This window comes from Pezoporus occidentalis, unplaced genomic scaffold, assembly GCF_034315485.1.
Source record: "Pezoporus occidentalis ecotype Australia unplaced genomic scaffold, CSIRO_AGI_Poc_V1 ctg124, whole genome shotgun sequence".
In the NCBI taxonomy this organism is placed as follows: Eukaryota; Metazoa; Chordata; class Aves; order Psittaciformes; family Psittacidae; genus Pezoporus; species Pezoporus occidentalis.
The window spans coordinates 1,309,596-1,324,062 of NW_026913038.1; the positions used below are offsets into that span (position 1 = coordinate 1,309,596).

At 51.9% G+C, this 14,467-nt stretch overlaps 1 protein-coding gene across 9 annotated transcripts in view; it reads right to left on the bottom strand.

The window, feature by feature from the left end:
* EBF1 (EBF transcription factor 1) overlaps positions 1-7,711 on the bottom strand; it is a 279,371-nt gene extending 271,660 nt beyond the window's left edge. For 4 of the 9 annotated variants that reach the window (XM_062607528.1, XM_062607527.1, XM_062607526.1 and 1 more), the window contains exons 1-4: positions 6,749-7,711; positions 5,247-5,403; positions 4,897-4,960; positions 4,593-4,648 (exon numbers count right to left, since the gene is read on the bottom strand). In XM_062607528.1, the coding sequence (XP_062463512.1) occupies positions 4,593-4,648; positions 4,897-4,960; positions 5,247-5,403; positions 6,749-6,882 (411 nt within the window). In that variant the 5' untranslated portion in view covers positions 6,883-7,711. Of the gene's footprint in view, positions 1-4,592; positions 4,649-4,896; positions 4,961-5,246; positions 5,404-5,696; positions 6,645-6,748 lie in introns of those variants that run through there. The other 5 variants (XM_062607532.1, XM_062607531.1, XM_062607530.1 and 2 more) reach the window with 2 other exon arrangements.
* Between the last annotated feature and the right edge of the window lie 6,756 nt (positions 7,712-14,467).

The window sequence follows — 14,467 nt, forward strand, 5'->3', positions numbered from 1 at the left end:
TCGGTCCTGGGGCGAAGACAGTTAGCTCTTGCTGTCTCTCTCAATGCACAATTCAGAAGCATCTAATTATTTTATGCAGGCTCCCTCTGCCTTTGATACACAGCCTGCTTATCGACGTATTCACACAAATTAAATAAATTTATCTCTCCTAATATGTTCATTTTTAATGGTTTTCAAACATTCACATGGAAACAGCTCTAGCGTAAATATCCCAGAACAAATGGCTGTATATTATACAGGAGGGAGCAGTTGGGCTGCCAGACTGGGAATGCACCAGGCCATCTGGCTCAGGCAGTCTCTCCAAAATCCTCAGCTTTGTTTTCACCCTCAGACTCCAAACAACACATTTTCCACTGTGATGAGTTTACATTTTCCCAAACACAGGTCCTGATCATGCATGCAAATTCCAAACTTCTCCATTCCTCTCTGTACAAGAAAATTAATATCACCTGCGCTTCTGACATCTCACCAAAGGCACAAGAAAGCTGCTAAAATCTGGCGCAACATAAACTTTCCCCGGCACAGGGGTTAGGTTTTGTTTTATGTTTGTGTGAATTTTCTCCGAGTGTGCTGAGGCTCCTCTGAACTTATTGATAACATTTTTTTTTCCATGTGTGTAGCTGCCAAGAAGGGCCGTGCTATGCACAGAATAGAGAGCTGATCAGATGTCTGCAGACATCAGAGAATGATAGAGAAGTCAACAGAAAAAAACATTTGCATCCAGAGTTAAAGTACTGGGGGGAAAAGCAAAATATAAACAGAGTCGAACTCTGAAGGAAGGATTTTGACTCATGAGGGCTCACTGCAATAGACAATAGCTATCGTGCAAAACTTATGATTTTTAAGATGCCTGAGCCATATTAGCATCCGTTATATCTTATGGATGAGAACAGCTGAAGCAAAAATGGGTGGGGAACAAGTATTGCAGATTTATTTCCTCCATCTTTCCTAATAGCGAAATATATCAACTTTATGAAAATACAGCTGAAGAAATAGAAGGCATCTCTTCTCCGTAAATACATTAAAAATCCTTAGACTGGCCTAAAACCTCCGTTTTTATTAGAGCAGACATATTTCACGTTTTGCAGGCAATTTCAAAATGCATCATTGTTAGAGCCAGACCTACTGCGGTAAGAGCTGCTGCTTTACGGAAAGCAACGGCTATAAAGTTTGGGATCCTACAGGGTTTTGAACACATTAGGAATGCGATCCCTACATAAAATGAGGTGCCAAGATAACATAAAAGAAAATGTAATTAAAGCAGTATTGACGCTGAATGTTGTTACTGTAACTGAAAAGAACTTCCCTGCAACACTAACGATTTGTGCGTAGTATTCACTAATTTTAAATGACAGGGACACATTCTGGAAATGTAGCGAGACCCCTGAAAGACACGGAATTGCCATCTTACCCAACACTGCTCTGGAACCACCACCCAAGGCTAAGCACATTATCCCCAGTATAACTCAAAATAATGCACTTTGAGACCGATCCTGCCTGAGTTTCCCATTCGGAAGTCCCACAGCCCAGGCTACCATGGAGCAGACATGCGGCAAGAGCTCATGTTTTGGGATAGCACACACAGAGCTCACACCTAAAGCCCAGATCTGCCCTGGGATGCGGTTCATAACACAATTCTTGGTCCTTTCAGTCATGCCACTCTCTAGCCCTGCTTCCCACACCGCATCACTGCAGACAGAGAATAGACACGCGCGCACCAGGACACATAGGTCCCTGTGCTCCACCTATGAAAGGATTCTCACCATGAGTTTCTTAGTTGGGTACAGACACACAAACAAGCCCCTGACTTATTCGTATCAGGAACATCTATACATACACAGCATCTAGCACAGCAAATCCCTGCCTGTCTACCTGCAGTTATAATACATGCTGCTAATGGGGTATTTATGTTAGACCATGAACAGCGATCCTACATACAGAAATCTGGGTCTGATTCAGAGGACGGATTTTATTTTATCTTACCTAACTTAATAATCCACTATACAAAACCCTGCATTTTATAGCTGTGAGACAAAGAGAATACATTTAAACCTGATGTGTCCATATTTAAAAAAAAAAAAAAAGCATATTTAATAGGAAGAGCCACAGATATATTCCTGTATGTTCTGAGGAACCTAACTCACCCGAGCTTTGCTTCTGTGGGATTTTTAATTTGCCACCAGAAACCTCAGAGTATCTGTAATTTCAGTCTGAGAATTTACAATTATTGAGTGTGTGAATGTGCATGTGAGAGTATCGAGAAGATACTTGCCAGCTGAAACATGTACGCTTCTGCAACAGTTTCATTTAAAAGTAATCATTTCATTATCCAGTTTGTTCTGAGCGTCATGCATTAAAATACTACACCTTCAAGCAGACTGACAATACATTTAACTTTCATTAAAAATTAAAGAATTTTCAGACAGTCTTTGCAATATTTAATTACAGTTTGATGATTTGAAAGTTACTCGAGATCTTCTGTATAATTCACTGTCGTGAACTATAAATGATATATTCAACGTTTGGGTGAGCTTCTGTCATGTGTTGTACTTCACTTCCTAATAAGCATTCAGCCACCAAAGTGATCCCAAATCAGAAATAATTTCACTTTCCAAAAGGAAGAGTTAAAAAAGAAGAGGGAGAATCCAGCCCCTGGGCCCCCAAAAAATCTGGGAGCCGCACACACCACAGTTTTGACATGACAATGCCCTGTTTTTCATAAGCAGTTATAGTCCTGCCTAATGAAATTATATACATGAAATTACTGCGTAAGCAAATATGTTTGTGGCTAAAATAGCCCTGCACTCCCTGTTTCCTAACCTGAGTTCGAAGAGCTTTTGTTCATAAATCCGTCCTTCTCAACCCCACTGCACTTTCCCCAAAATCTGTAATTTGTACTAACTTTGTTTTCCTAAGACTTCCTGAAATCAGACAGACTTTTCCCCCCCCACCTCCTTCTTCATTGTGAATGTGCTTTAAAGCTACATGGTAGGTTTTACAAATAAACTGTATCTCGGGTTTTTTTCCCCCTTTCTTTCCAAAGACCCTCTGATGACTTGATAATAATGAAAGACCAAGAGGTCAAACAGTGCCTTAGGATGAACTCTTCATATGCAAGATGCCTTTGTTAAGAAAATTATTTTGAATCCGCTGCTCTACATGAGTTCAGGGCTCTGTTTTCAGTAGGGTTATGAGCAGAGGCTTTTGCATTTCCGTAACGATAGGAGAGCTATTTCGAGATGATATTTATTGATAGTCTCTCTCATATGAAAGACATAAGCCCCAAAAGGACTAAGAGTTCATATAGCAGGAAGATTTGTTACTTTTAGCACAAACGAACCATTCCATGCCTCAAAAACAAGGAATGGCAGCAAATGCTTTCTCAAGATTTGTTATGAAGAAGAGCATGTTGCTGCTGTTTTAATTCCTTCAGGGAATGGGCTGTGTTTAGAAGTGTGTAGTTTAACAGAGTTCAGACACATAGCGGATTGTCTGGTAAAATTCATCCAAGTTCCCTTTTTCCTTTTTTTTTTTTTTTTACTGTTGAAAGACAATCTTCAATAGCAGGAAAAGATGTTTTGGGACCATCAAAGAGAGTTTTCTAAAACAAACTCAGCCCTTAGAGCTTTATGTTTTGCTGTAGAGAAAAAATACAAGCCAAGGGTTTTTTCCCTACAGACAACATACAGGAGCTGACTTTTCCTATCGGTACAGAAAAAGCTGGATGTTTTTTCCTAAATAAAATTTAAGAATTTTCTTTAACAAGTACAACAGTTTAGGAGGGGGAAAAACGTATCTTAAGGATTAAAAGACTTAAGAGCATCCCAACTACTTAAAAAAAAACAGAAGAGGAAAATGTTCTGACAGAAGCAGAAGAATATGCTGGAGTAGCAATGTTTTTGAAAAAGGGAGAATCGATTTCTTTGGATACTCCCTTCGTAAAAATGCTGTTTTCCTACAGGAAAGTATATTGTACAGGTAGGCACACGCCGGGGGCGAAGCTAAAGAGCAACTTACAACTAGGGGTAAGCCACTGCCGGGGTCTGAAGACCCGCAGCCCGACACGCATTTCGGGGGGGGGGCTGTTCCGACAGGCGAACGTGCCCCGATCTGATCGCTCCTTTCACCCGGGGCCCGGCGGAGGCGCGAACACAGGACGAGCGGACGGACAGACGGAGCCCCCGCGCCTGGGCAGCGGCTGGCGCTGACGGAGCTCGGTGCGCCGGGGGAGCCCGCAGATTAATGCTTATTAATTAAACTGTAAACTCGGCCCCAGCCTGAACAAGGGCGGCTGCAGCATCGCCTTTAGGAGCACCATTTTCCGGCGCTCCCTAAGCGCTGCGGTAGGCAGGGTCCAGCGAGGACCCTCTGCACAGCCCCATCACCGGGGTCGGCCCCGCGGCTAGGCCCCGCAGCCCCTGCCGCTACAGAGCAAGGACCCACTTCCCCGCAGCCTTTTCACCGTGGTGCCAGGGCCACTCCGCTCCGGGGGCGGGTTTCGCCTCCGCGGGCCGCCCCACTGCATTCCCTGGGGCCACCCCGACGGCTGCCACCTCCCCAGCACCCCTCCGCGGCCGTTCCGCAACACCTACCTGCTTGGTCATGGAGTCGATGAGTCGGACGTAGAAATCCTGCTCCGTCCTGATCCCTGAAACAAGGCACAGGTGTGAGGAGCGGGGCCGGCTGCCGGCAACGCGCCGGGGCTCGCCAGAGGGCTCGGGCCCGCTGGGGCTCCTGCTCGAGGCTGCCCAGGTCCCAGCAGCGCTTGGCCGAGGCCGCAAGGATGCGCGGGGCGAGGGGAGTAGTGGGAAGCTGCTTCCCAGCCTCTGGTGGGCTCTGCAGCCGAGGAGGCAACAGGAGGTGATGGGGCTGACACCAGGGGCTCCCAGCCCTTACCATTGCTGTAGAGCAGCTGCAGGCGATAGTGGATCCCGTTGTTGGTCTTTTCGCTGTTGGCTTCCTGAAGTCAAAAAGGACACGGGACGCCGGAGGAAAAAGGAAGAAAAAAAAACCAAACATATGAAGCTTCTCCATCACTCACACATCGGGTGTCCCCAGGGGTGGATAGGGCGGCTGTCACCCCCTCTTCCCTGCCCCGGGCATAGCAAGGGATCAGGGAAAACCCCCTCCCTGGCTGTCCTTCGGGACTGGGGAAGAGCCAGGCGCCAGAGACGCGGCCCCGGGGAGCAGAGTGGGGAGGGCCCTGTGAAGGCGGCCGAGCCCCAGCGGGGCGCAAGGCTACTCACCTTCTCCTTCTCCACGAAGCCCACGAAGGCGGTGCGCTCGATCTCCACGGGCTGCCCCTGCCGGTCGTACAGAGCCAGGACGAAGTGGAAAAAGTTGGACTTCCTCAGGTTGGAAGGAGGCTGCTTCTCGAAGTGAGCCCGAGCCAGACCCACTCCGCTGGGACCAGAGGGACGCGGGTTAGCGGCAGCCCCGACGACGCGGCCTCACATCCCCTTCTCCACCCCCACAGCCGGCTCCCGGGCCCGTGCCTTCCCCCGCCGGGCCCGGCTGGGCTCCCCCGGAGCTGAGCATCCCGCACATACACAATGAGTCCCCCCGGGGCTCTTTTCTCCGGGCAAGAGGAAAGCCGTGCTTTGCCACAGTGAATCCCTTGTGCGGCCGGGAGCGCGGCTGAGCCCGGAGCCCATCCCGCCCTCCGGTGATCCCCGAGCCGCCCCCCCGGCACCCACCACCCCTCCCCGGGGGCCGTGCCCGCCCGCCGCCGGCCCTGCATGGAGAGGAGCCGCGCTCAGCCCCGCCGGCGCGCTGCCCCGCGGAGCGGCATCGCTCCTGCCACTTCTCAAAGTCGGCTCGGAGCTGTCAGCCCAGCGCCCATGTGCCTGGTCTTTCAGTTTCGGTCCTGCGAGCTTTCCTTCCCCTGGCCGGGCGGTGGGTAAAGAGCCGAGGAGACAACTTGAAATATTTCAGGGTTGTCCCTGCAGAAACTTTCCCTTCCTTAGAGGGCTCCAGAGGGAGGGGTGCGGGGCGAGGTGGGAGACACCGGGAGATGTCAACATTAAACTGCTGCCGGCTCCAGGGCTCAGGCTGCGAATCCGCATCAGGGTTTCCTTCTATTTTTTTCCTTTTTCTTTATTTTTATTTCCTTTTTTTTTTTTTTCTTTCGAAGGGAAAAAGATGAGGAGAAGGGGAAATGAGAGAGAAAGCGAGTCTGGGCACAGCTTCGACAAACCCACCTCCTCTTTAAAAGGATTTCTTGTTAAAAATCTAAGATAAGTGACAGTGGTTTTACAAAGGGACTTCGAATTAGATTTCTCTCCGACAAAGCTTTGCAAAACTCCAGCTTATCGGAGGAGGAGAAGGGAGGCTGCTGATTCTGGGTAGGATAAGAGAGAGAGGTAGGGAAATATATTTTGGATACCTCCGTGCACAAGTCGCTGCTTATCGGAGGAGGAAAACGTTATTTGGAGATCTTCAGACTAAATCAGCAGCAAACATAGTTTTGGAAACTACTTCCTCCGCGCGAACACAGTGGGTTGGAGAGATTAAAACACACCTATTCTCGCCTAGCGAGGCTGGCTGCCTCCTCTGCTGTCATTATTGTCACTATTTGATAAAAAGTCCTTGCTACGGGACAGGAGGAATAAATATTTAACTGGCCACTTCTACGCGAAGCTCCCTGCTGTTAGCAGAGCTCCAGAGCCGGCTTTTGGGCTGGTGTAGGGGGGAAAAGGCTGCCTGTGGGGAGCCGCGCTGCCGGGGCGCGGGCGCGGAGCCTGCCTACCTCTGAGCGGCCGTGCTAGCGTCCAGGACGCCGGCTCCCTGCATCCACGTCCGCACCGCGTTCATCCCCGCGCCGAGGGGCTCTTCCTTCATGCTGCTCCCACTCCGCTGGATGCTTTCCTGAATCCCAAACATGAATCAGAAACAACAGCGCAAATCTTCCTTCTTTACTCAAAAAACCAAAAAAAAAGTGATGAAATCGCCAGCGGGCTGTTACACAGGGCTTTTTCTGTCTTTCTCTCTCTCTGCAGCTGATCTCTGGAATCAAAGCAAGTCAGAGAAAGCGAATACAGGCACGCACATTAAGGGGAAAAAAAAATCCAGAGGCAATCAGAGCCCGGTTTTGTCGCTGCTGTTCGCTGCGTGTGCAGTTTGTTTGGGTGCGTGGAGGGGCTGGCGGGGTGCTGGGGGCTGGTTGCAGCTCTCGCAAGCCGGAGGAGTACTTGAAGTCCCTTTTGTATGAAACCCCCCCTTCGGATGGCAGCAGAAAAAAAAAAAAAAAAGGAAGAAGAAGCAAAAGGAAAAAAAAAAATCTCAGATGCAGTTTAAGAAACAATAGGACGAACGGGAGCTGCGGCAGGCTCTGCTACATCAAGTGTCATTTTCCAGTGACAAGAGAGGCAAGTTCCCCCCCTTCCTCCCCTCTCTCTTTTCTTTCTTTTCTCCCTCTTTCTTCTCTTCTCTCCTCTCCTCTCCCAGCCGAAGCGCTCGCTCCTCGCTCCTCTCTCCTCCCTCCTTCAGCAGCGCAGGAAGCGAGTTGCCGTAGCCGGGCGCACGCCGGGAAGGGAACGAGAGGGGCGCACCCGCGGCGGCGGCGCGGACGGACGGCCGGAGGGAGACCCTGGGGCTCCCGGTGCCCCCTCCCTCTCCCGCAGCGCCGGGCGGACTCGCCGTCTCTCCCTATGGGAGCCACTTTGACTGTCCCCGCCGCCGAACACGAGCCCCGCAGCCCCGGCGGGCGGGGGGCGGGGCCGCAGACGCCACGCCCCCTCATTTACATCGCGTCAGCGCTCCACCCCCGCGGCGCAGCAGCCAATGACTGCCCGCAAAGAGCCAGCGCGGGGGCGAGGCCGCGCCCCTCTCATTAGCATAGCCCCTCCCAGACGGCCCGGGGGAAAGTTGCCCCGAAGCCCCCCCGGGGCGGGGGGTGCACCGGCACTAACGGGATCGCGCCTTTGTTCGTGGGCGAGGCGGCGGCGCTGCTCCAGGGACAGCCGGGGCTTGGGGTGCGGACACCCCGCTCCCCGCACCGCATCTCCCCCACAGCCCCCGGGGCCGCCCCTCGCCGGGAGGGCTCCGCGCTCCCACACAGCCGCGGGGACAAGCGGCAGCGCTAACCGCGAGGTGTCCGAGCTCTCTCCGCTCCCTCATCAGCGCCAGGCTGTCCACCAAAGCAGGGGATGCCCCGCGGTCACGTCCCGTACAACGGGTTATCCCCAGCACCGGCGCCTCTGGAAACACGAGTGGAGCCTCCAAATCCCCACTGAATCCATCATCCCGCTCTAACGTCCCTGCCCCACTCCCGGGCAGCGGTGCGGGGCTCTGCAGGAGCAGCACATTTCCTAACGGGACAGCTCAGGAAGAAAGTCCGGTTGTTTTTATTTCCTAGGGAAAATAATAACACCAGAACCAGCTCCTGCCCTCCCTGGGGAACCGCTGGGCTGGCGGAGTGGCGACGCAGCGGGCTCAGTGCCCGCACCTCTCCGCGGGCTCCCCGCATCATCCTCCATTGCCCCTGCAGCACAACTCGCATCCTCGCCAGCGGCTCCAGTAGCCGGGCTCTGGCCACCGCCTCCGGTGCGGGCTCCTGCCGCGGAACGGGCTGCGCTGCGCGGGTTTTATCCCCCCGAACAAGGGCTTGCGAGGAGTTTGCACATGTAACGAAACAAAACACGGCGCATCCCGGGCTACCCGCCCTCAGCCATGGCGATGTCAAACCGCGGAGGGGTGACGGGGACCCCCGGACTGAGCTTTGGGGCCGGTAACCACTGAAGTGCCTGGGCTATCTCTGCCTGCTTCCGTGCCCCGCCTTTCTCCTCCACTCCGAGGTGCAGAAGATGCTGCCCGGGAGCTGCAGGGGGTGGTGGGGCAGGCGGCTGCCGACCGCCCCTTCCAGGGTCCGCGCAGAACCCCGCTGGGCACAGCTAGCCCAGGGACAGCACGCTACAAAAACGTCGGGATACAGCCCCGTAGGCACCCTAAAAGCAGTCTGACAACTCCCTAGGGCATTCTTCCAGTCACCTGTACATCACTTTGTTTGCAGCGGAATCTGAGCACACAGCCAAACCTCAGCCAGAGATAACAAAGATCCCCAAAGTAGGCGCACAATCTACTTCCAGCACCTCTCTGGCAAGGCTAAACTGCGGCCGAGCCCCAAAGCCGATGTGGCTTTAGGAGAGTCCACACACGAAACATCCACATCCCAAGTATGCTGCACTCTCACACGGGAACCGTTACAAAGAGCAAGTTTTCACATTCCCTGCAGATGATATTTGAATCTTCACATAATGCTACTGTGTCATATCTCAGGGATATGTGGAAGAACAGCCATACATGAATATTTACGCCATAGGTACTGCATAGAAATAGTTTGGTCCCTGCAGTGCTCTGGCATATTGGTTTTCCTCCGGCTGCTGCTCTATCACTTGTATCATATCCAGCATAAATGCCTCCATGGTGAGATACATTTTGCAATTAAAAGCTATTTGCACCTGCACTGATTGCTCCTTTCCCAGGATCGGGATCTGCCCAGGGAGGAATAATGCATTTGAATCAATATACTAAGCAGTTGGCAGATTTTGCCCTTCAGATCTGTTCAGAGGATCAGGGGACCGTTTCCGTGCCTTTTCCTGGATGCTGCAGGGAACACCATCCCAGGAGCACTCTGACAACAGCTCCACCGGGCAGGGACCGCCAGCCACGACAATAAAAGTGACAAGTTCTCCGCTATGTTCCTCCTTGCACACACACATACACGTTCCTCTGTGCTCAACACGCAGCCAGCTCCTGGAGGCTCCTGCTGAGGCTGGGGGGATGCCGCACCTGGGTCTTAGAAAGTCTCAAAGCCACTAATTGTTGCAAGAGAGAAAGAGTTAAACACTGCTCGACCCCCACAGGACGAGTGTGAAAGAAAAGCAGGGCTGAAACAAGGAGGGGGTGAGAAAGTCAGGACTTTTTAGGGGAAAAAAAAAAGAGAGAAAAAGAAAAATAGGAGCTGGCAGGAGACTTCTGTGCTCCATCCACCCACAGGGGCCAGCCCCAGGACACCAGGGCTGGCATTTTTAAGAATTCCCAGTTGTCTTTAGCACTCTACACTCCTGGGTCCGGTCTCTGGATCAAAACCACCGCACTCTGACTGCAGCAGAGAGGCTGCTGCGTGTGCACCACTGCCGGTGCTGAGGCCGGAGGGTGTTTCATGTGGAAGGCTGGGTTTGTCCTTCCCTCAGCATGGCAAAGGAGCGGGAGGATGCTCGCAGCCTGCCATGGGGGGATCCCTGGTGGGCTGCTGGGGCTTGGCACTGAGCTGGTTTGCTGCAGAAGGACATCGGGCACGTTGCAGAGAGGTTCCCTGCAAGTGAAACGCTCCCAACATACAGTGCAGAATTAAGCACACACAGAGTTTGCAGGCTGTGATTTGCTCCCAGGGGTGAGGAAATGCTTCTCTCCCAAAGCAAGCAAGAGCCACACAGCTGAGCTGTGGATTTTACCCCAGCAATGCAAACCCATAAACTGCAGCTTTGCAGCACAGGCAGGAGCAGTTTATAAACAGGACCAGGACATGGTCCCCAGGCATGACAGAAGCTGGGATGGGGTGACACTGGAAAGGAGGAGGAAAGGGCCAGCCCTGGCTTGCATGTCCTATACAGGAGAAAACAGGGCTCCTGGGGACCAGCTGTTTTTGAGGTCTTTGAACAAGGGGCCATGGAAGGAGGTCTAAATCCAGGAGACAAGCACAGCCCCTGTGAGGCTGGAGGCAGAGGTCTCAGAGCACAGGAGTCTCCTGCATGGGGAGAGGCCTCTCCCTTGCCCTGACACAGTTTCAAGTGGGCCCAAGGCCCCTCTCCCCTCTGACCTGGAGTTTATCCAGAACAACTCCCTCCTCCTGCCTCCAGTCCCTCTCCCTGTGCCACGGGGCTCCCAGCACAGTGGGACAAGTCAGGCACTGCTTTGCTCTGCCCAGACCCTAAGGGAGGAAAGAAGTGGTTGGAAATAGGAATTTCCAAGAGAAAAGCCTCTGCTCTCTCCTCCCTGACCTTTGCAGCTGGATGAGACACCCCCAAAGGGACCATGCTCTTTCCTGCTCTTCTCAGAAGGAGGCAGATGAACAACGGAGCTGTGCCGATGAGGGAAAAGGGAAAAGCAGCCTCTCCTCTCAAGGTGGGACCAAAAGCAGAGCACTCTGAGCACATACCTGCACTTTCTGCTGATGCAGAGGTGAAAGGGGCTTGGGGGTTTGGGAGCAGTTCACCGTATCCTCTGCAGAAAAGGCACTTTTCATGACTATTTTCCTTATAGCAAACAAGCTCCTGTTTCAATTCAAAACCTTCCCATCCACAGATGAATCCAATGCCCGCCCTTGCAGGTGATGACACTGTTCAGCTACACAGGGTGTTTTATTCCTTGTTCCTGGCTTGCTCCTGAGGAGAAGAAAAAGGCTCAAAAGACTGAGGGCTGGGATATGATGCTCTGATCAGGAGGAAGGGGCCTGGATGTCTCTGGGGTGAGGCAGAGAGTTTGTCCACAGCACGATAAGGACAGAACCCCACTTTTACCCCAGCTGCCTCGAAGAACCAATAGCAGGTGACCAAGATGGAAACGTTTCGAGTAGGAGCTTTTATCCTCCTGCCCCCCTGCCCCTTGGGGACTGGGGACCCCGGGTTGCCCTGCCCGGGATGGGGCTCACCTCTCTGCTGGCCCGGGGCAGGGTTAACTCCCGCGGGTGGGAAGCAGGGGGCACTGAAGGAAATCTCCTCCCGCCTGGCCTGCAAGAGGGGGGAGGAAAGGGGGGACCCCCGCGGGGTGCCCGGGACGGGGGGTGCGGGACCCGGTGTTCCCCCCTCGGTGGAACTGAGCGCCTCGGGGCCGTGCGGGGGGGGGCGCGGTGCCGGGGCCGCAGCGCCGTGTGGTCACGGCGCCACCTGGTGGCCACTGAGGGGAACTGCTCCCGCCGGCACCGCGACGGGCAGCATCGTGGGGCGGACACGGGGTTGGGGAGCAGCACCCTCAGCGCCTCCCCCGCCCCATGGGGACCCGCGTCTGACACCAAGCCGACCGCTGAGCACCGGCGGGGCGCGGCAGGGCTGCCCGTCCGGGTTCGGGGAGCGGGTTGCCATGGGCCACCCCACACACTGCCGGTGCTCACACAGCACGTCGCGCTGCCGTTCCGGGGCACGGGCGTCGGGTCCTGTCCAGCTACGAGAGTGTTACTGCCGTTCCGGGGTCAGTAGGGCCGCCGGCTGAGTGTCAGCAACGAGGACACGACGGCCTGTCCACAGAACACACCCTGAGAGCTTCCTGGCGGCCCTACAAGCCCCAAAGGGGCAAACCCTCTGCTTTCACTCATCAGAGCAGATGAAACCTGTTTTGTTAGTTTATCAGTGGAAATTGCACTACTCTACAGCCAGGTGAAAATTCCCGCTCCCCACAGTACTCACACAAGCTTGCAGTACGTTCAAGGCTAGCTTGTACTTATTTGTTCATGCTGGCAGCCACTGGGCAGATTATGGTTATTTTATCACACAAAATCTCGCTATGATTTTTTACATTGTCAGTTCAGCAAAGCATGTAAACATCTAATCAACTGCTATTGGCTGCAGGGAGATGTAAGTACGTGTCTCCCATCTAAGAGGGAAGGGAGAAGCCCAAAGACATGTACTCCCTCTGAGAGGATGAGTTTAAGCACATTAAATGGAATGGATTTAAATATCTCCTAAAGTTGTCACATGCTTTGCTGAATCAAGACTGAATATTATCAGAAGTATTTAAGTGACTCAGGAATCCATATCTCCTGTTAAATGCCTACATAAACTCTGAGGACTTTACATCTTGGGATTTCGATTTTAAAAGGTGCACAAACTCTTTTGAAGGGCATCCTCCAAAGTCTCAGGCTCTTCGTTCAAATAGGGGTGATAGGAGAGGCAAAATGCTTGCTAATGCAGCAAGGTCAGCTCTCTGTGTGTAGGATCTAAATGCTCAGGATTTGGCTGTGGGTTTTTTCGCTGGTCATTTTGAAACCCATTTTCTCTGGCATTCATGGTAACATCAGAAGGTCTTAGTTCTGTTTCTGTTGAAATCACAAGTTCATCATCTGGGCTCAGACATTTTGCCTGGAGCCAGGAGCATACCTCTGACCAGGGAGATTTTGCCAGGGCACAGCACTGAAGCACTTTAGTTGCAATGACATTTAAAATATAAAAGATACTCACTTTTATACGTACTTTCCAGAGCTTTGGACAACTCAAAGTTCAAGTCTCCACTTTGTGTGATCCACAACAGGGGATTTCTTTGGTTTTATCTTTGTCCAGGATCTGTGTGACTTGAGGAAAACCACTTGGACTTCTCAGGCGCCTTCTCAGGAACTTTCTTAACTATTCTGCCTGGGTGAAAAAGCAAGGAAGGTGAAGAGAAAACCAGAGAACAGCCCATTGAATGAGAAAAAGCACCACGCTCATTAGGAATTTGGGTTATTCTGTGTTAGAAAATCTGTACCTGTTTTAAAGCCTGCATTTTAAGCAGCACTAAAGTGTGCTTAAACACTGTTCCCAATGGAAATTTTGTTGGAAGCTGCTGTTTGCTACCAAGTATTTGTGCAGGGAATGAGGCATTGCAGTCTTTATTCACACACAGCTTGCTCTGACTTGCTTAGGAAAAGGGCAGCTCGTCTGAGCAGGCATCTGTGTGCATGTGTGCCTCTTCCATATGCACACACATTCATTATGGATGATATACAAATGCTGTTCATGCTTCCTGAGCAGATTGTTATGGAAAGGTTCCCATCCCACTGATCTCACTGCAGGGCTTAGGAAGCATTCAGAAGCCTCCCAAAAAATGTGTTACAATCGATGTTAGAAAGAAATTACTTCCTCCAGCACTGAAACAGAGTCATTGTCATGGTGTGATGAAGGAACTGTTAAACAGACACAGCAACAACACTGGAGCTGGATTCTAGCCAGGGTATTTCAAACAACTTGTAAAAAGTTCACTGATTCTTTAATGACTCCACCTGGTTAGAGCAGGACCTCTGGTTTATGTGCCTTCCAGAAGATGTGTTGCAAGAGAAACATGTCGTAGATGATATGAATCAAGCCGGTTCCTCTAACATGCTGGTCTGGAATAGCTGTTGACCTGATGGAGTGTTAATGGGAACATTTATTTGTTTCTTTATCACTACAAAGATGTCATATATACTTACCCTGCTGCTGCCACTGTTCCCAAAGGGCTGTCAGCACAAGAGCCATTATAACATGACTGCCGGAGGTAATTCTTTTTTCCCCCTTCTCACACATTATTTCTTAAAATGATTCTGTAAAGAGAGAAAGAACTTGGATACAAAAATTGCTGCTAAAAGAACAGTGTGACGTGAGCCAAAGAAGCTTTTCTATATGCCTGTCTCTGCTTTTATTGCTTATGGAGAGCAGCACACACACACAGCCCGCATCCATCTTGGCACAGGATGTGTGTGAAGCATGGTGAGGGTGGGATGGGGTGGGATTTGCCACCA